This window comes from Aotus nancymaae, unplaced genomic scaffold, assembly GCF_030222135.1.
Source record: "Aotus nancymaae isolate 86718 unplaced genomic scaffold, 86718_ANA_hifiasm-v0.15.2.pri h1tg000076l, whole genome shotgun sequence".
NCBI lineage: Eukaryota > Metazoa > Chordata > Mammalia > Primates > Aotidae > Aotus > Aotus nancymaae.
Genome location: NW_026988491.1, coordinates 4,884,777 through 4,903,801, shown reverse-complemented (window position 1 = coordinate 4,903,801; position 19,025 = coordinate 4,884,777). Strand labels below are relative to the sequence as shown.

General features: G+C 47.3%; 1 protein-coding gene across 7 annotated transcripts in view; it reads right to left on the bottom strand.

Moving 5' to 3' along the window:
• Positions 1-1,386: 1,386 nt before the first annotated feature.
• MTMR3 (myotubularin related protein 3) overlaps positions 1,387-19,025 on the bottom strand; it is a 250,652-nt gene continuing 233,013 nt past the window's right edge. For 4 of the 7 annotated variants that reach the window (XM_064367885.1, XM_012464970.3, XM_012464966.3 and 1 more), the window contains 9 exons: positions 16,744-16,939; positions 15,738-15,923; positions 12,780-12,950; positions 11,417-11,562; positions 8,594-9,998; positions 7,031-7,141; positions 6,472-6,560; positions 5,681-5,707; positions 2,704-3,548 (listed from right to left, as the gene is read on the bottom strand). In XM_064367885.1, the coding sequence (XP_064223955.1) occupies positions 3,377-3,548; positions 5,681-5,707; positions 6,472-6,560; positions 7,031-7,141; positions 8,594-9,998; positions 11,417-11,562; positions 12,780-12,950; positions 15,738-15,923; positions 16,744-16,939 (2,503 nt within the window). In that variant the 3' untranslated portion in view covers positions 2,704-3,376. Of the gene's footprint in view, positions 3,549-5,680; positions 5,708-6,471; positions 6,561-7,030; positions 7,142-8,593; positions 9,999-11,416; positions 11,563-12,779; positions 12,951-15,737; positions 15,924-16,743; positions 16,940-19,025 lie in introns of all 7 variants that reach the window. The other 3 variants (XM_012464973.3, XM_012464977.3, XM_012464979.3) reach the window with 3 other exon arrangements.

The following is a 19,025-nucleotide window of genomic DNA, read 5'->3' as shown; positions in this document are numbered from 1 at the left end:
GGAAAGTTCTGAGATGAAGACAACCTGGCATCTCAGTCACGGTTCGTGCTGTTGCTTCACACCAAATTCCCTCTACAGCCTGAAGCAAGTGGCCTTGCCCTCAGAGAACTGCCCTTCTCCAGATGCAGCGACCTCCCTCAGGGCAATTCCTTGCCTTGGATCCTCACTGGACCTGCCTCGCCAGCCATCTTGGCTCTTCATCTTCCTACCCCCAGAGAAGCTTTCCATTTAGCCTTGCTAGGCCATGCCAATGTTTTAATTTGCTGGGGACTAGCCCACAGGAACAATAGTGGCTGGGTGTGGGTGTAGACACATGCTGGCTATGGCACAAACTCAGGTTTTTCACAACATGGTCTGAATACACAGACTGGGCTCCCTGGCGGATTGAAGGTAGCTGAGGTTGTGCCCTCTCCTTCCATAGAAGAATAACTTGTTTTCAAATGTCTGCTGGGTGGCACAGCTTTCAAACTAGAATCAGCTCAGCTGGTCTTATGTCTTTGTGTACTTTAGGCAGAGGGTACATTCAGAAAGTGACCCTAGGGACACTGCCCCAAAGAGTGATGGCCTCCAGGGGGCTCTGAGCCACCATCAGATCACTCTCTGGATCCTAGCCAACTCACCACAGATGTTGGGCTGATGACTCTGGAGCCAGGCACCCCTCAATACCAACCTTCCTGAGGGAGGAATGGCATAATGTATCTCACCCACAGACCCATGGCATGGGAGGGATGCCCAACAGCACTGTAGGGAAAGAAAAAATCTACCTCTGTGAAGAGCAAGAACTAGTATTGAAGTGACTATAGATGCCACAGCCCTGCCCGAAGAGCTAAGGAGCAGAGGTTCCTCTGTGTGGAGAGGGCAGGAAGGAGACTTCTAGTTGACTGTAACCCAATCACATCTAATTCCATTTCTGCCCCCAGTTCTCTCTGCCCACCCACAGTCTATCATCCAAGAACAACAGGTAGAAGCATTCTCACCCCCACCCCACATCTCCTTCCACTCCCCCACTGAAGGGGCCAGAGTGCTGGCTGCTGAGATTAGAGCAGCAGCTAAAAATGGAGCCTGAGGCAAGAGGTAGTTGCAATTCCTACTCATGTGCAACTCTTCAGAGAAGGAAGAACAGTTGCCGGGTCAGATGCCTGACTGCTTTGCCCTTTTAGCTTGGGAGATTTCAGGAGCAAAATCTGTGTTCAGTGCTTGGATATCATGGTGAGGGTCCTTGCCAAGCTCTAGAGTTGGAAGGAAATCTGTAGCTTTCCTTTGCCAAAGGTCGGATTGCCAGCAGCCCCTCAAAAACTTCTGTGTGAGAGGGAAAAAGGATAAAGAGGGGACAAACCACAGGGCAAAGAATTAGAAAGTGTTAGCAAAAGCTACCATGCGGAACACTCAACTTTATTCACTTTATTTATATATTTAACAATTCTAAAGTATTCTTGCTTTGACAAAAAAATTAAAAATATAGGAGCACTGACTGACTCCTCTTTAGGAGAAAAGGGTTATATGTACAGCTACAGAGAGTTACGGTTCCTCCTTTAACAAAGGAAAATATTAATAAAAAAGTGCTTCATTGATCAAAAAAGGGCTAAGAACTGCAAGCATTTATTCACACTGTACATCAGACCCAAGAAACCCGTATCATAACCTCTTGGCACCTGTCACTAGGAACTGCACAATCTTCAATTAGACCAACTTTTCCCTACCTGTACGACTAGATGACACAGAATGTGGAAAAGAATACACCCTGTTTCACCACACTCAAACTCTGAGCAACCTGTTGCCGCTGGAAATTATAGACGCGCTCAGATGCTCTGGGCTTTGCCTGGACTGACAGCACCACGGAAGGCTTCCGGGCCACGCCTTAACCACACCCAGGCACGCACAGGAGCCACCTTCCTGAGACACAGCTTGCCCTTGGGTCAGGGGACTGCTACCAAAGGAGAAGAGGAATAGAGGGCAGGGCCAGAGCTTAAGCGTTCCCTGACCTTACCCCTAGCCCTCACCATGATCCACCCTGTCACCAGTTAGCAGCTTTCAGCAGAGCCAAGCATGGCCTCCCCAAGAGGGAGGGCAGGCACAAAACATGGATGCCAAGATTACAAAGCACAAACCTAACTCTTCTCCAGCCTTTCCCATGCCCACCTCCACCACAAATATTCTTGATTTAAGGCTGTTTTTGGACCCTATCAAAGCTCACTGAGGAAAGGTACCCCGAATCTCCTCCAGGTCATGTCACCGCTCTAAGTGGCCCTTCACTGCTGGCCAGCAGCCAGACAAGTGGCCACTGAGACAGCCAGGAGTGGGGAAGAGGGACTGTTCAGTCCTTCTTCCTGTTCCGAGGAGGAGGAGGAAGGCTGATTGTAAAGGGACCTGCTTCCCTTTCCAGGGGCTTGTAACTCTAAAGGCTGATTCTACCCCTTAAAGGGAAGATCCATGATTGGTTTGGTTTGGGAATGGGGGATTTCTGGAACCCTGAGTCTGGATTTCCCTGTGCTGGCTGAGGAAGAGATTGACGGACTCAGGTGTGCCTGGGCTCAGGGCAGGCTTTGGCCTTGAGTGGATAACCATTTTGGCCAGTCTGTACTTATGCCTGAGGGTAGGAAGTACTACACAGCCTAGCCCAGGGAAGCAGCCCCCTGAAAGCAAACGGAGCCCAAGACAATCTGGGTCGAATTAAAAATAAAATCCCATAGGGGATAACTAGCCCCTTGCCTGCCTCAAAGGAGCATACACTTTCCTTTCCCAAAGAGGGATCTAAGGGGATGCCATTTACCATGTGCCCCTCCCTCCAAACATCAGCCCCATTTATACATCTGTGAGGGGACTGGCTCAGCTCCTCACAGGAAGGAGATGATGCCCAGGGCAGTGCTCTTGGGGAACATGCTTCCAGCCTCCTCAGCAGCAAAGGGTTCCCAACCAGCTCTGATGTGGTGGTGGCATGAGGGATCGTTGCTTATTAGCACTGGCTTTCTTCCCTGCTTACTGTCTCATATCTCCATACTCCTGGCTCTGACCACCGTCCTCCCACCTGGAAGAAACAAGCCATCCCTCGGTGTCACCTGACAGCAGGCAGCTCGGCAGTTACAGTGGGCCTGGCAACCTCCGGTCTTCCATCAAAAAAAAAAAAAAAAAAATTAAGACAACCAAGGGACAGTTTCCTTTTTTGAAGGCAGAGAAGGAGGATGGAAAAGGTAGGGAGTAGGGGGACAGGAAAGAAAAATCAATCTACAATCCAGTGGTGCATCCCAAATTTCTGTCACTCTGTACAGGTGGTTCCACACCCCCATTCCAAAGTGCACGGGCCTCTCAGTCTGCCTAGGCTGTGTGGGCCTGTCATAGGAACAGCAGCTTGGCCACTGCCCACCCAGGTCACTGAGCTTCAGTTGGAAGTGGCAGCAATGGGCTTATCCAGTTCAAGGTCAATGCTGGAGCTTGTAGGATGTAGGCTGCTATAGCAAGACTTGCATACTCGACTGGGCTCAAAGAGCTGCTGGCTGGGAACTGGAACCTTCTGGTTACAACAACTGGAGCAGAATACGTTCCCACAATTCCTTGAGATAAGAAGAAACAGAAGAATGTTAGTTTTAGCCAGTAGGTATGCAGTAGGGAAACCAACTTCAAAAAACAAACTTTGCTGTGTATAATTTGCATGTGCTGGAGCTCCTCGAGATCAAATCCTTTCATCTCTCTAGTCCAGGAACAAGCTGGGTAGGGAGGGTGTCCCTACCTAGCAGAGTCACATGTCATTTTCACTTCGGGGCCAAGGATACTAGGCTGCCTCACCACTCTGACTCAAGGCTACCAGGTATACAGAAGGATACTGCTCAAAAGAGATCTGCGAGAATACGTGGGCCTAACAATGGGCTAGTCCTGATCCAAGAAAACCCAGTGGCCACACCCACCTAGGCACTGTCCTCTGTGTAGCTTGTGATCACAGAGGCCAGGCTCCTCAAACAAGAGAAACAACTACCCAGCCTCACTGAGGAGTAAGGAGCCTTGGCCAATGGCCACTTTTCCAGAGGATCAGAGGCAGCAACATGGTAGACAGACAGCTGCCATTTTGGACTGCTCTGCTGGCAGCATGCAAAGCCAGGGATAAGCAGCCTGTGATGCATGCTCAGAGGGTGAAAGAGGAGAGGTGGGAGGACAAGAACACAGATGAACACACGTGCACACACACACCCCTTATTAGACAGGTGTCAGTCAATTATGGCTCACTCCCCGATCCATGCATCTCCAGGGAAAACCAGAGTTCTACCAGAAGGCAGGAATGCACTCAGGCCCCAGACCTCCTTCTCCTCCTCCCCTGAAAGCTGGGTTCTGGGGCATCTGTGCAGCACAAGTCTGCACCCCCAGACAGATGCCCATCAGAGCTAACAGGAAAGGGAATTGGCAAAGAATGAGTTTCTGCCCACCTTACAACTCTACGTTTGTTGGGCCTTGAGGTACAAATCAATCACAATGAGCCTAAGAATAAGAAACTCCAAGGAGCCTGACACAGCCCACCAAAGACTGGAGGAAGGCAGCTTCTCAGCCAGCATCACTCTCTAACTTTTCATTTATGCTGTTTGGAATACAAACTCACTGCTGAATTTGGGATCACTTAGGCACAGGAGGAGAGAAAACTGAAGACCATTTGGGAACAAAAGAATACCACAAAAGGAAAAGGTGGGACATGGGGCAATGGAAAGACAGAAAAGAAAATTCATCATCTAAAACGTTCTAAGTACTTCATAACTATTTCTAAAAAATATGAGTCAGCAAAAACCTGTAGTTATGCAAAAAAATTTCTGAACATCTACACTTCTTTAACATCCCTGCTGGAATTCAGCTTAAAAGACTGACGTGAATTTGATGCTTTGGTTTTTTTTTTTTTTTTTTGAGACGGAGTTTTGCTCTTGTTGCCCAGGCTGGAGTGCAATGGTGGATCTTGGCTCACTGCAACCACCACCTTACAGGTTCAAGCAATTCTCCTGCCTCAGCTTCCCAAGGAGCGGGGATTAAAGACACACACCACACGCCTAGCTAATTTTGTATTTTAGTGGAGATGGAATTTCATAATGTTGGTCAGGCTGGTCTTAAACTCCTGACCTCAGGTGCTCAGCCTACCTCAGCCTCCCAAAGTGCTGGGATTACAGGCATAAGCCACTGCACCTGGCTGATGGCTTCTGACTTCTTTCAGAGGACCCTGAAAGTCACTAAGTGCAGTCTTTCCTTAAAGTCTTCCATGCTAAAAACAATTCTCTGGAAAGATCACCTCTGTTCAGTCCTGGTCTCTTTGAGGGGGAAAAAAAAAGGAAAAAAAGGAGCAGTGATGCTGTTTGACCTGGAAATTACTAGTGTTATTCTGGCATCTCAGTAAATCACTGACCCAAAATAAATAGCTCTGAAAACCCAACTGGCTCCCCTAAAGATCAAAAGAGAAGCACTACTTCTTGTTACAAGCAAGATGGCCTGGCTGACCTGTGACCAAGAGGGGAGCACATGGCTGCAGCCTGACTCACCCTTGATGGTCTCTCCTCACTCAGCTGCTTTGAATCCCCTCAAGCCCACCTGCCTGCCTGTGCACCCAGGACCCAGGCTTCACCCTAGTGAGTGCAGAGAGGGGGAAGTGATAAGAGTTAGTGTGGAGAAGTTATTGGAGATGTGCAGACATCACAGGCAGGTTGTTGCAAATGCTCACCACGTTTGATCAACACGGTCAGTGTCCCTGCAAGGAGGGGAGAAAGAGCTCAGAAGAGAAGCCAACCAATGATATCTAGGCTTGGGGTGCAGGGTGGGGAGATATGTGTCCTAGAAGCATCATTACTAGGCAAAGAGGTTGTTCCATTTTCAATCCAGGGTCACTTGTGTGAGTGAGCTATGGCACGATTCAGATAAACTTCCTATTCTAAGAACACTGAACATCCGCCACAGTCAACACTCTGGCTGGGGCAAAGCATCCTTAGTAACTCACTTCCCCAACCCAGAAGGAAAAAGAAGTCAGGAACCTTAATAACTGGAACACTGGCCTCAACTGTCCCTACTACTCCCCAAACTACAGCTGCTCACCAACGGCACAAGGGAATACAAGTGTGGAGTCAGGGAGCAGGAGAATAGGAAAATAAAGTTCTCTCCCCCTCACAGGAAAACTGGTTTTGCTGACAGTAGCCATGTTGAATGGGAAGCAGTGTTACACTGGGAATAAGAAATGGTGGTTTCAGTGGTGGCTGCTGTTCCACCAGTCTGGGAAACCAAACAAAATGCTACTATTTGCACATTTCAAAATTTAATAGTGATAACTCTGTGTTTGAACAAAAATGCCAAATGCAGTTTTGCAAACACCAATTTCAGAAGCACAGAAGATGAGACCATGGGTCTGCCTCAGGCAGAACACTGCCAGCCAGATGCCCACAACCCTCTACTCTGCAGGCTCTGTGGGCCAACTCTCAGCCTCCACACTCAGCTCACCCTAGCACACCCCCTCAATGGTACCTGCAGTGGTGCTTCCTGCTGGCAAGCCAGAAGGCACTGTCACACGCATAGCAGTGGGCAGCCAGGTGGTCAGGGAGCCAACGGGTCATCTGCAAAACAAGATGGGGCCAGGTTACTGACAGGAGATGGGCCATCCAGCTGGAGCCAGCAGAGCCATGCTGGGGGCAGCAAGAGTCACAAGGACCACATCGGCTCCAGCGGCACCAGCCCAGCAGATCTGATGTCAACAGTACAAGAAAGGCGTCCAAATCGTTTCCCTGGAGGGGATTCCAATTTCCCCTGAGATGAAGCAGCAGGCAGCAACACCCTGGGTCACTGTGAGAGCTGGCAAGGCTCTAGTTCATACAGGCAATGAAGAGGGAGGGCCAGCTTGCCGAGTCTCCCTGGCTCAGAAATCCTAGGCTTGATGTGGGTTCCCAGGAGCTGAGGTACCAGAGGCTCAAGGCTAGCTGTGCTGTGAGGTGCTTCCTTGGCCAGGAACACGGGATGGGAATGGGGGTGGAGAAGAACCACGAAACAGTTAAATGGATGGCACTCAGAGCAGGGGCTGAGCCTGTACCTCCGTGTCCTGTTTATCCACCTGCTCCCAGCTGGCTTCAGAGAAAATCTCTGTGTTGCAGCGAGACAAACAGCTCTGATCCAGATTGTTTTCCGAGTCGGGGATTGAAGTCTGTTGGCAAACAAACACAGCTGAACAGAATAAACCTGGTCTCCTCCCAAAAGAAGAAAAGGCCTGGTGAAGGGAGCACTGAGGACTCTGGATGGGGCCAAGTGCTAGGACAGCTGAGTCTGCAGATGCATTAGCTGTCAAGAACTGGGGTGAAGAGGTGCAGGGATGGGCCTGGGCTCAGCTGGGAGAGGGATACACGGGTTGTGTGCAGTGACTCTGGAGTAGAAAGACAGGCCTCAAGGTTCCAGAAAGTGAGTGAGAGAGAAGTGACCAAAATGGAATGGGTATTCTGTATGTCAGCTGCTCCACTGGGCCTGTCAATCCAACCCTGCCCACCACTTAGTTAAAGCTGAGTGCTTTCAGCATGCCCTCCTTTTCTTGGAAGGATTCTCTGGGAACATGAGAAACTATCATTAGCATGAAGGAAAAGCCAAGAAGTCACTTTGAATTGAAAGTCATTGGATGTGCCCGCCTTTAATGTATGCTGACCACTTGAGAGCCAGGCTCACACTTGTACTTGAATGGCCTGAGTCAAGTCCGCCCAGAGAAGAAAGCACCTCCTTGAGAACCTCCCCTCTGGTACCCCCGTTTACAGCCCCCAACCCCTATCAGAGCTAACTCCTCAACAGTGCTAGAAACCAGTCCTTCTCTCCATTTCTACTGCCAGCATCTGCCACGGGGTGGGTATAAATATTTGTTTAAAAAGAACTAAATCTGGCCGGGCACAGTGGCTCACGCTTGTAATCCCAGCACTTTGGGAGGACAAGTTGGGTAGATCACCTGAGGTCAGGAGTTCGAGACCAGCCTGGCTAACACGGTGAAACTCTATCTCTACTTAAAATACAAAAATTAGCTGGGCATGGTGGCTCATGCCTGTAATCCCAGCTACTCAGGAGGCTGAGGCAGGAGAATCACTTGAACCCAAGAGGTAGAGGTTACAGTGAACTGAGGTCACGCCACTATACTCTAGCCTGGGTGACAAGAGTGAAAACTCATCTGAAAAAAAAAAAAAAAGAACTAAACCTTCAAAACTATAGCCCACGTCTGGAAGGGCTAATACTTTGTATTTACTAAGGTAGAACAGGCACTAAAATCTGACAGGAATAACTTGGCATTGCCCTACAGATGGCATTCTGCCCATGGGTTAAAGCCCTTCTGAAGACTTGTGATCCCGTGTCTGAGAGATCTGATCAACCATGGGGTGCAGGCTAAGTCTCTTCCTCTCTAACGGCCTCAACAGGACATCTGCGGAAAGTAAGCAAAGCAGAAAACAGGCAGGCTGCCATCACTGTGGCGGAGGCTCATCTCCAGCCTCTCTTAACAGGGCTACTCTGGACCTTTCCAATCATCCTTTAACAATCTGTACCAATCACCATGCCCTGGGCACCAAGGGCACTCAGTCTCAGTGTGCCCTGTCTCCTTGCACAGCTAGGAATACCACAGCCTACTCACCATCTCATCCCCAAAGTCTCCATTGAAGCGTAGCGAGCTGGTCAGGTACTGGCTCTCCAGGCGACTCTTCAGCTCCTGGACTTGTTTCTTCAAAGTTTCTACTTCCTGCTGGTGGCCTGACTCAATCTGGCGCAGGCGCTGTTGGATCGTGTCCGTGTACACTGGCATGCCATCATCGTCCAGGTGGCTGCGGGAAGGCTGGTCGGGGCTGCTGGTTACAGATGGCCTCCCCGAGTGGCTATGCAGCCACTTGTAGTGCAAGTTCCTCGAGTGTAAGTGGGCAGAGCTGCAGCTCATAGCAGACAGCTGACGGCTCAGTGAGTCCTTGCTCCTACCAGCCTCCCCATTGGCGCAATGCCCATTGGGTGTGGGGTACTTCTGGAGGGTGCTAAGACCTGGGGGCTGCTCTGAGGCCCTGTTTTCAGTCTCTGGGGCACCGTTGCACACAAGCCCCTCTTTACATTCGGCTAAAGGCAAGGCACAAGGGAAACGTGTCAGGCTGAGAGTGCTGCCAGGGGAAGTCCTGTGTACCACAGACCCCGCTTGGGGCCTCTCAACCATGCTTGTCTCTGAAGGGCTGGGTTCCATGGTTTGGGGAAGCATGTCCTTGCCACTATTCACAAGGCAAGGTCTACGATAGCCTTGGGACCCATTTTCCGACTTCACCTTATCTTCCAACAACATGTCTGTGGAACTGTCCACGTTTGGTCCTCTGGTCTCAAAAGGGACTTGGGAAGACAGCAGAGAACACAACTGTGAGGTACCATAGCCAACTTTTGCATCTACTGGGATTGGAAGAACTGCTTCCTCCCTACCCTCTGTAATCTCCTCTGTTCGAAACTGCTCCACAGGGTCCTCCAGAAAATCCTCTCCCCTGCGGGGGTCCTGGAGAGAACTGAGGAGAACACTGTGCCCACCTTGCTGTTCAGAAATACCCTGTGAAAACAAAGGCAGGCTCATGTCCGGATGGCTCTTCAGAGCAGCATCACCCAGTTCTGGGTCTTGGTGAAGTCCAATGGCTGAGGCCTCAAGGGTCTTCCTCCTGCTCTCTTCTTCTAAGAGAGAGTCCTCTTTACCCTCCTGCATCTCAGTGCCTGCCCTGTGAGCAGGCTCCTCTACTCCACTCTCCTCTTTGGTGGCCTCCTGCAAGATGTTCTCCATCTGCCCCTCAGCTACTCCAGCTGCAACAGAAAGTTCGGCACCCCCAGGCACTCTGGTGGGCTTCCCCAGGCTGTCAGCAGGAAGGGGATCCTCTCCAGGGCCAGCCAGGCTGCTCAGCTCTAGAGAGCGCCGGTGCTCCTGCCACTTCTCGTTCAGGCTGGGGTCGCTGCAGCGCCGGCTGGCCAGAGGGACTGTGTTGTCACAGGCTGTGGTCAGATTGTCAAATGATCTAGTCTTTGGTAGCCTAAAGGAAAGGAATTTGGGAGAAATGAGAATCTTGAAAGGTGTTTCCAGGGAAGTAGGAGACAATAGGGTTTAACAAGCAGTTGTTTTATAATTGGGTCCATTATAGCTACTCATGGAGCTACAGCATCTCTGGAGCAAGGCCTAGACTGCTGGAGCAGTAAAGCTCCTGAACAAGTCCTTCTCCTAGTGTGCAGATCTCCTCTCACACTGCCTCCACCCTAGGCCCCATACATACAAATGAGCTAACAGCAAATGCTATTTTCTTTTCTTTTTTTTTTTTTTGAGACAGTCTCACTCTGTTGTCCAGGCTGAAGTGCAGTGGCGCAATCTGAACTCACTGCAACATCTGCCCCCCAGTTCAAGCAATTCTGCCTCAGCCTCCCGAGTAGCTGGGACTACAGGTGTGTGCCACTATGCCTGGCTAATTTTTTTGTATTTTTAGTAGAGATGGGGGGGGGTTCACCATTTTGTCCAGGCTGGTCTTAAACTCCTAACCTCAGGTGATCTGCCCACCTCGGCTTCCCAAAGTGATGGGATTACAGGCATGAGCCACTGCAGCCGGCCTGCAAATGCTATTTTCAAAAGACATTCTTCATGATGCTGCTGTGTTTCTCAGTGGATGGCAAAGTAGCACTGGTGTTTCTTAATATTACAATATTTTAAATTAATGTGTTATCTATCATTCTGAATTTAATAAAGCTAATTCTCAAGTGATAAAACCAAATTTTTTTTTTTTTTTTTTTTTGAGACAAGGTCTTACTCTGTTATCCAGGCTGGAATGCAATGGATCTTGGGTCATTGCAACAACCTCCACTTCCCAGGCTCAAGCAATCCACCTGCCTCAGCCTCCCAAGTAGCTGGGACTACAGGTATGTGCTACCACACTTGGCTAGGTTTTGCATTTTGGGTAGAAACAGGGTTTCACCATGTTGCCCAGGCTGGTCTGGAACTCCTGGGCCCAAGTAATCCTCCTGCCTCAATCTCCCAAAATGCTCAGATTACAGGCATCAGCCACTAAGCCTGGCCCAAAGCTAAATTTTCTATTATCTGACAGCATCTGCCTTTTAAGCCTTGGAAGACAAATCATGGTAAATAGGCAGGAGCACAGAGCGGTGGGAAAAACACAAACTAGGGGGTCACAGAAAACCCAAAGGATTTGCTCTATCACTGAGGAGCTGCTCACTGCATACATAAGAATTATGCAGCAACAGGGCCCAACTCACTCCCACAAACAAGGCTCTTGCAGTCTTGTAACCCAGAAATCCTTGTACCTTCCCTGAAAAAATTGCAGACATCTAAGAAAGATGCTGTGGACCCAGATAACATCATGATCTCTGACCATCCCTGGACATGCCCCAACACAGGAATATACCCACACACAGGCTGTCAGGCCTGTGGCATCACCCCTGGGCTCACCGGCTCAGGGGGGTATCATCAGGGCTGGTGCCTGGTGCTGGGTATGGCGCACAGCTGTCATCCACAGGGGTGGTTGGGGATGGGCAGGGCAGGTACACTGCACTCCACAGCATCAGGTTACGCACATGGCACACAGGGTACAGCACCTGAGGAGGGGGGACAACACAAGTTTAAATATGTCCCAGTAAGTCTTCTAGGATATCTGGAAATGAGGATCAAGAGCAAGTACCCAGCTGGAATACCCAACAGGGCTGACAGGATCTCCACAAAGAAGCAGCACCAATGGATGCAGGTCTATCCCAAGAGGACCAATACAGGACTAGACATTTTATATGGCCAACATTTTCCTCTTGAGAGCATGAAAATCTAGAAGATTGTTTTAGATCCCTTTCTCATTAATAGTTATTTCTTAGGTCACCTTCAATGACTGACTTTCATTGGCTTGATTTGTTTCTTTCCCTGCCTAAGAAAGTGAGTCATTCTGTTACTCACTTTCATGGTGATTGTCCATCCCACTGGCAAAAAAGCTTGGCTTCAGGAGACACTGTCACACCCATTTTATAGGCTCATTTAAATTAATCATGTGAAAAGAAGGAAATTTTTCTACTTCCCCAGAAGGCACATTGCAGGGGAGAGACAGCAGCTTAAATCTTTTCTTTGACTACTTAAATGTAATGAGAACCATATTAATAGTCCAGGAAATCAATATAAACTCTGATTAGCCTCCTTTTCATTTCTTTAGGGTTTAAGATGCATTCTGACAAAGATAACATTACTATGAAACTGACATACAGGTCTATATGCCTCCTTTTCTTTGCTTAACAGAAGGCATTCATTCCTTTAGGGAACAAAGTCTTAAAGGCCCTGCCTGTCTGGCAGAGAATCACAGACAGACACACACGCATACCAATGTCAAACACAGTTTTCTGTGTTCCTTCTATGAGACAGACGCTATGGGGGCTATCATTGCTTACTGACACTGGCAGGGTGCTAGGGGCCTGGTGGCAGCTCCTTCTGAGCTATCAGTACATCAGGAAGCAACCTAAGTGCCTCTCCCATAAGACAAAACATGCTAGAAATAAGCTCTGGAGGCAGAGCCAAAAAAGATTCATGTCTAGGGTGGCAAAGTAGAGATCTGTGTTAAACCAAACCACCCTCAGCAAGTAGTCATCAGAAACACATCAGAACATCATCAGAAGCAGGCCTTCCTCAGGACAGAATCGTAGGGGAAAAATGGAACCAGTCCATCCAGAGACAGTAGAAATGCCTTCACAAAAACAGTCACTACTCAAAAAGGCTCTCATATGTCACCAACCCCAAATTCCTTCTGCTGACCACAGTGGAAAGGCTGAAGGATACATACGGCTTCTGACTGAGAGGAATACAGTAGATTTTTGAAAGGCTTGTTGCCTGCCCGAAGAAGCGACCACACGGAACATGTCCGTTCCTGAGTATGCTTTTCCCCTCTCTCCTTGGCGTTGTTGCACAGGAATGTTCCAAAGAGGCAGGAATAGGTATGCTGCACCAGTTTCACCTATGGGAGTCCAATGAAGCACAAATTAAGCAATCAGGCATGCATTCTCTGAGAGGTCAGCTCAGCTGAGCCACTTTATCCTGACATCCCTGAGAACACTTTACTCTGTCAGGACAGGGGAACCCACTAAGCCATGCAGTAGCCTCCTCCTCCTCACACCACCGATTCCAGGACCCAACCCCAACCAATGAGTCAAAGACAGATTGTTGGTACTCTCATTCCTCTTAGCTTCCCTGATAAACAGTCTGAGATTCTGAATTAACAGCCACCCTCACAAGCGCCAGAGCATATGAACCGGGTACAGAAGCATGTCAGTGTACACCTCAAGCCTGAGCTGAGAGGATACTTATAACACTACTTGTTCATTCGACAAATTATTGAGCATTTCACATGCCCCAGACATGACTAAGATGCTGGACATGCAGCAATGCTGGACATGCACCAAACTCTTCTGCCCTGATGGAGCTCGCCCTAGTCATAGGTGAAGAGTGACCAGTGCTATGGAGAACAAGGCAGACTGAGATGGACAGGACATGTATGGGGCAGTGCAGGATGGCCTCACTGGCTGGGACCCAATGAACATGAGAGAGCAGGCATGTGGGTATCTGAGGGGAAGCACTCCAGGCAGCGGCAACCACATGTGCAATGGCCTTGAGGTAAGCACATGCTTGCAATTTCTGAGGTGCAGCAAGGAGGCCAGTGTGACTAAAGGAGATTGCACAAGAGGGAGAATGGTAGGAAATGAACCTAGAGAAGTAACCTCTAGGAAGGCCCTGGAGGCCACTTTAAGGACTTTGGCTTTTACTTTGTGTAAAATGTAACTAAAGGTTTTTAAGCAAAGGAATGACACAGTCTGTCTTATGTTTTAGAAGAGACTATGCTGGGATGACTCATTTGGGGTAGGAGATGATGATGGCTTGAACCAGTGTGGTACCAGTAAAGGTGGCAATAAATTATCAGGTTTTAGACTTATTTTGAAAGCAGAGCTGTAGAATCTGACTGAATGTGAAAGATAAAAGAAAGAAGAGACTTGGGGATGACAAAGAATTTTGCCCTAAACAAAAGGAGGGATGGAAATGCCATATGGTGAGAGAGGAGACTTCTGGAAGATCAAGTTTGGAAGATCAAGTTTTAGAGTGAGGAAACACAGAAATTAAGAATTAAGTTTTGGACAAGTGCAGTGACTCATGCCTGTAATACCAGCACTTTGCGAGGCTGGGGTAGGAGGATATTGTTTGACCCCAGGTGTTTTAGATATGTCTGGGCAACAAAGCAAGACTCATCTCTACAAAAATAAAAATAAAAATATCAGCCAGGCACAGTGGTGCACACCTGCAGTCCTAAGCTACTCAGGAGGCTAAGGTGAGAAGATCACTTGACTCTGGGAGTTCAAGGCTGCAGTAAGCTGTGTTTGTGCCACTATACTACAGTCTGGGTGACAGTGAGATGCTGTCTCAAAAAAGAAGAATTAAGTTTTGCATTATTAAGTCTGAAATAACATTAAGACAGCCAAGTGGAGATACCTAGTAGCCATATTAGATATGTGAGGCTGAAGTGGATAAATGTGGGACTCATCAGCATATAGATGGCAATTAAAGCCACTAGAATGAATGAAATACTTAGAAGTATAGATGGAGAAGCAGCCTGGAGGCTGAGCAATGGGGCATTCCAACATTTAGAACTGAGGGGTAGCTTACAGCTGTAATCCTTTGGGCAACCAAGGTGGGAGGTTTGAGACCAGCCTGGGCAACACAGTGAGACTCCATGTCTATTTACAAAAAAAATTTTTTTTAATTAGCCAGGCGTATTGGCATGTGCCTGTGGTCTCAGCTACTGGGGAGGCTGAAGTGGGAGAATCCCTTGAGTCCATGAGGTTGAGGCTGCAGTGAATTATGATCATACTGCTGCACTCCAGCCTGGGAGACACATTGAGACATTATCTCAAAAAAAAAAAAAAAAAAAAAAAAAAAGAACTGGAGGGATTAAAAGGAATCAGCAAAGGAAGCAGAAACAACCAACCAATGAGCTAAGAGGAGAGCTAAGAGCAAGGAAGTGCTACAAGTCAACTGAAGACAGCATTTCAAGGAAGAACTGGTTAAACTGTCAAATGGTAATGATGGATCAGAGAGATGAAGACTGAGAACTCATCACTGGATTAGTGACATGAAGGTCACTGGTCATTTTAACAAGAGCAGCTTTGGTAAAGCGGTGCAGGACCAAGAATGGGTTTTGAAAAGATGGGAGACACAATGCCACGTTTTTATGCTGAAGGTCATGCTCTGGTAGAGAGGGAAACACACTGATGCAGAAGACAGAGAGGAGAAATGCTGGAGCCAGCCAGCGCAGCAGATGAGAGGGAATGAGAGCTGGTGTGCAGGTGGACAGAGGGGCTGGAAGAGGACAAGGATAGTGCACCCTCCGTCAAAGGAGAGGGTGCAGAGAGCAACACAGACATAGGGGGTCTGGCAGATGAATTGGAGGAAGCATGGTCCAGACATTCTGACTGCTTCTATTTCTAACTGCTATTTAGGGTTTCTACCATCCCTTTTAAAAAAAAAAAAAAAACTAAGTTTAAAACAACTCAAGGACTTCATGCAAACCTGGTACAACCTAGATTTTCTCTTTTTGAAAAGTAAATAGTAAAACTATTTACTTAAAAAAAAATAGAAACAGGAAAAAAATCACCTCTATTAAATTCTAAAGAGGCTGTACATTTTCATGTGGCCCACTAACATTTGTACTAACCCTCCTTCAAATTGAGAAGGTCCCCAAAATGAAGAAACTCACAAGGAATGCTTCATTGAACTCAAAAGAGCAAGGAAATTGCCTCTGAAGCTGATGAACACAGTCAAGCCACTGCAGAAACACTGGGCAACGTTCATTCAGATCATCCGAGTTCTCCCCATGACCACACCGGTCAGCAAATTTATGGCCAAAATCCAGCCACTCCATTTCCACGAGGACCTGGAAACCCTGCAGGGAAGCACCCAGGAGAGACCAATTGTGCTAGACTATCCAGACTGTGACAGTCCCAAGCCTGGTGTTACAGAAAGCAATCCCCTCTAACAGCCTCCCAGAAAGCCCACCTCACCTTGCCCTTGCTCTATCCCTGATGAGGCACATACTTAGGGAAATTTCCCAATTCCCTGAACTCTATTCCATGACGACTGAAATGGTACTAACTGCGTTTATCTAAGCCTTTCTTGAATCTGTTTGTATTTTTAGCCTCTTGAATTCACTATATAAAAACCACACTTTTCCCCTCAATTTCTCTTTCAACATTTCTGCCTCTGGTGTTATACTAACAAAGTCAAATTTGTAAAAATCCTTCCACACCCCAGGTTTAATAAGTATTTGCACATATTTTAGGATACTTTATGATTTTTCTTTCATCTCTAACCCAACAGATAGTTATTTCAGAGTAGAGCTCCTTCTCCACAGGACACTGTGGTAATAGCTAGCATGCCAATATCCTTTTACAGACACCTCATTTTCCTGAGGTAGCTAAAAAGTTTTCTAAGTAGATAGACTGCAAAGGAAAATATGGCTGTATTCTCAATACCTTGTTACCCATCATCTGCCCCATTTTAAGAGGTGCAAGAACTGTAAGAGAAACCACCACAATTTAGCTCATAATATAAAGGAAAAATGATCAAAACAGAAATTTCACTTTCTTTAACCTAATCACCACCCCCAGAACTGGTAATATCACTCCTGAGGGGTGTGATATTACCCCCCCACCCCCACCCCATTCATCCTTAAGTACCAATTCCTACCATCTGGATGCACTCACCTCTATGGTTCGGTAATAAGGGTCCAGCAAGAGCTTAGCCAATGCCACAATCTGGGGGGTGCGGTCCCAGCCATCTGAGCAGTGCACTAGCACTGGCCGCTGATCCTGATCCACAGCATGCACTACCAGAAGCGCTGATTTCAGAAGCACAGACAAGTGATGGAGCCATTTTGTGCTTTCAAGAGCTGACAGCCAACTATAAAAACAGGAGGGGATTAGAAAATGCTGATTTTTACTATTTACTGCATCATGCTCAAGCTTGTCAAATTACAAAGTAATTCCCAAAGATTTCTCTCTCCAAATATAACACTGCCAAAACAAAAAAGCCTGTGTGTTCATAAAGCATGTGTCAGGATGAGACCCAAGCCCTACTATACAATAGAGAAGAGACTTAGAAACAGGGGCTGCAATTAACAGGACCACCTTTTGTTCCAAAATCTGTATGGATGATTTCCCAGACAAAATATTTGACATTTTTCAGTTCAGAAAAGTGGCTCTTTCTGAAACCTTCTCCCGAAGGAAATGTAGCCACTTCTGAAATGTAAAACAGAAGATATTTAATAATCAGTAACTATGTTCAACAAGTTCTCCAAAAAAAAAAAGTAAAGAAAAACTCATGAATACAAATATATCTGAGATATAAGCTGGATGCCACATACAAGAATGGTATACACAACATTGCCTATGACCCAGACTGTAACACCTATCTCTGTAAATCTTTACTGACTAAAACCAGATGGGCCCAATCTGATGATTAATACTCACACAAATTAGTACACCCAATGGCCACATAATATTCCTGAGCTCAACACAGACTGGATTCAGCAGGGATCTAGAAGAACCTTTTTTTGAAAGACCTTTAGGGGCCAGGTGCAGTGGCTCATGCCTGTAATCCCAGCACTTTGGGAGGCTGAGGTAGGCCGATCACTTGAGATCAGGAGTTCAAGACCAGCCTGGCCAACATGGTGAAAGCCATCTCTACTAAAAACAAAAAATTAGGCCAGGTGTGGTGGCTCATGCCTGTAATCTAAGCACTCTGGGAGGCCAAGGCGGGTGGATCACCTGAGGTCAGGAACAGGAGTTCAAGACCAGCCTGGCCAACATGGTGAAACACCATCTCTACAAAAACACAAAAATTAACCAGGCATGATGGCAGGTGCCAGTAATCCCAGCTACTTGGGAGGCTGAGGCAGAAGAATTGCTTGAACCCAGGAGGCGGAGGTTGTAGTGAGCTAAGATCATACCACTGCACTCCATCCTGGGCGACAGAGCAAGACTCCATCTCAGGGAAAAAAAAACAACAACAACAAAAAAAAACAAAGACAAAAAAAAATTAGCTGGGTATGGCGGCATGCGCCTGTTATCCCAGCTACTCGGAAAGCTGAGGCAGGAGAATCACTTGAACCTGGGTGGAGGTTGCAGTGAGCTGAGATTGCGCCACTGCACTCCAGCCTGGGCAACAGAGAGAGACTCTGTCTAAAAATAAAAAAATTTTAAAAAAAGACCTTTAGGAATATCAGCCCTTGCTATCTGCCCCTGGGGAGCAATCACAAGCTAAGCATACTTTTTTTTTTTTTTTTTTTTAAATACGGGGTTTCACCATGTTGGTCAGGCTGGTCTTGAACTCCCGACCTCAGGTGATCCGCCCGCCTTGGCCTCCAAAGTGCTTAGATTACAGGCGTGAGCCACTGAGCCCGGCCTTTTTTTTTTTTTTTTTTAAACTGTGTTGACATTTTGTTTATTGTGATTTCCCTCACCCCTCCCACTCCCTAAAAAAAAGAGTTGATTTTTCCCAAATGTGATCAGATTTGTAGTTAAAATCACAAGTCAAGCCTTTCAAACAATGAGTCGGAGGAAGGAATAAACACTTCTGTCAGGGGACTCTGGGAAGGTTATAAAGGCCTACTAAATCTTGCAGAATAAGTATGAATTCTTAGATAGTCTAAGGAAATGGGGTCTTTCCAGGCAAACAGAAAACAATGCAGTGCATAAGTATTGGTTTTATATGCATTTGTTTGGATTACCAACCAGACTGACTTCTCAAAAGGCTAACACTATGTCTTAGTCATAACTGTACCCTCAGCACAGAGCCTAGCATACAGCAGGGAGTCCCACCATTTAATGAACTGTAAGTCTGTTATGGGTAAAAATCCAATCTTAAGACTTTCTATTTCCTAGCAGGTACCTGAGAAACATTTTTTTCCTGATGGATCAACTGTTTATTTTCATTCTTCACATATTCTTGAAAGGAACTAAAAGATAAGGCTTAGGAGAACAAATAC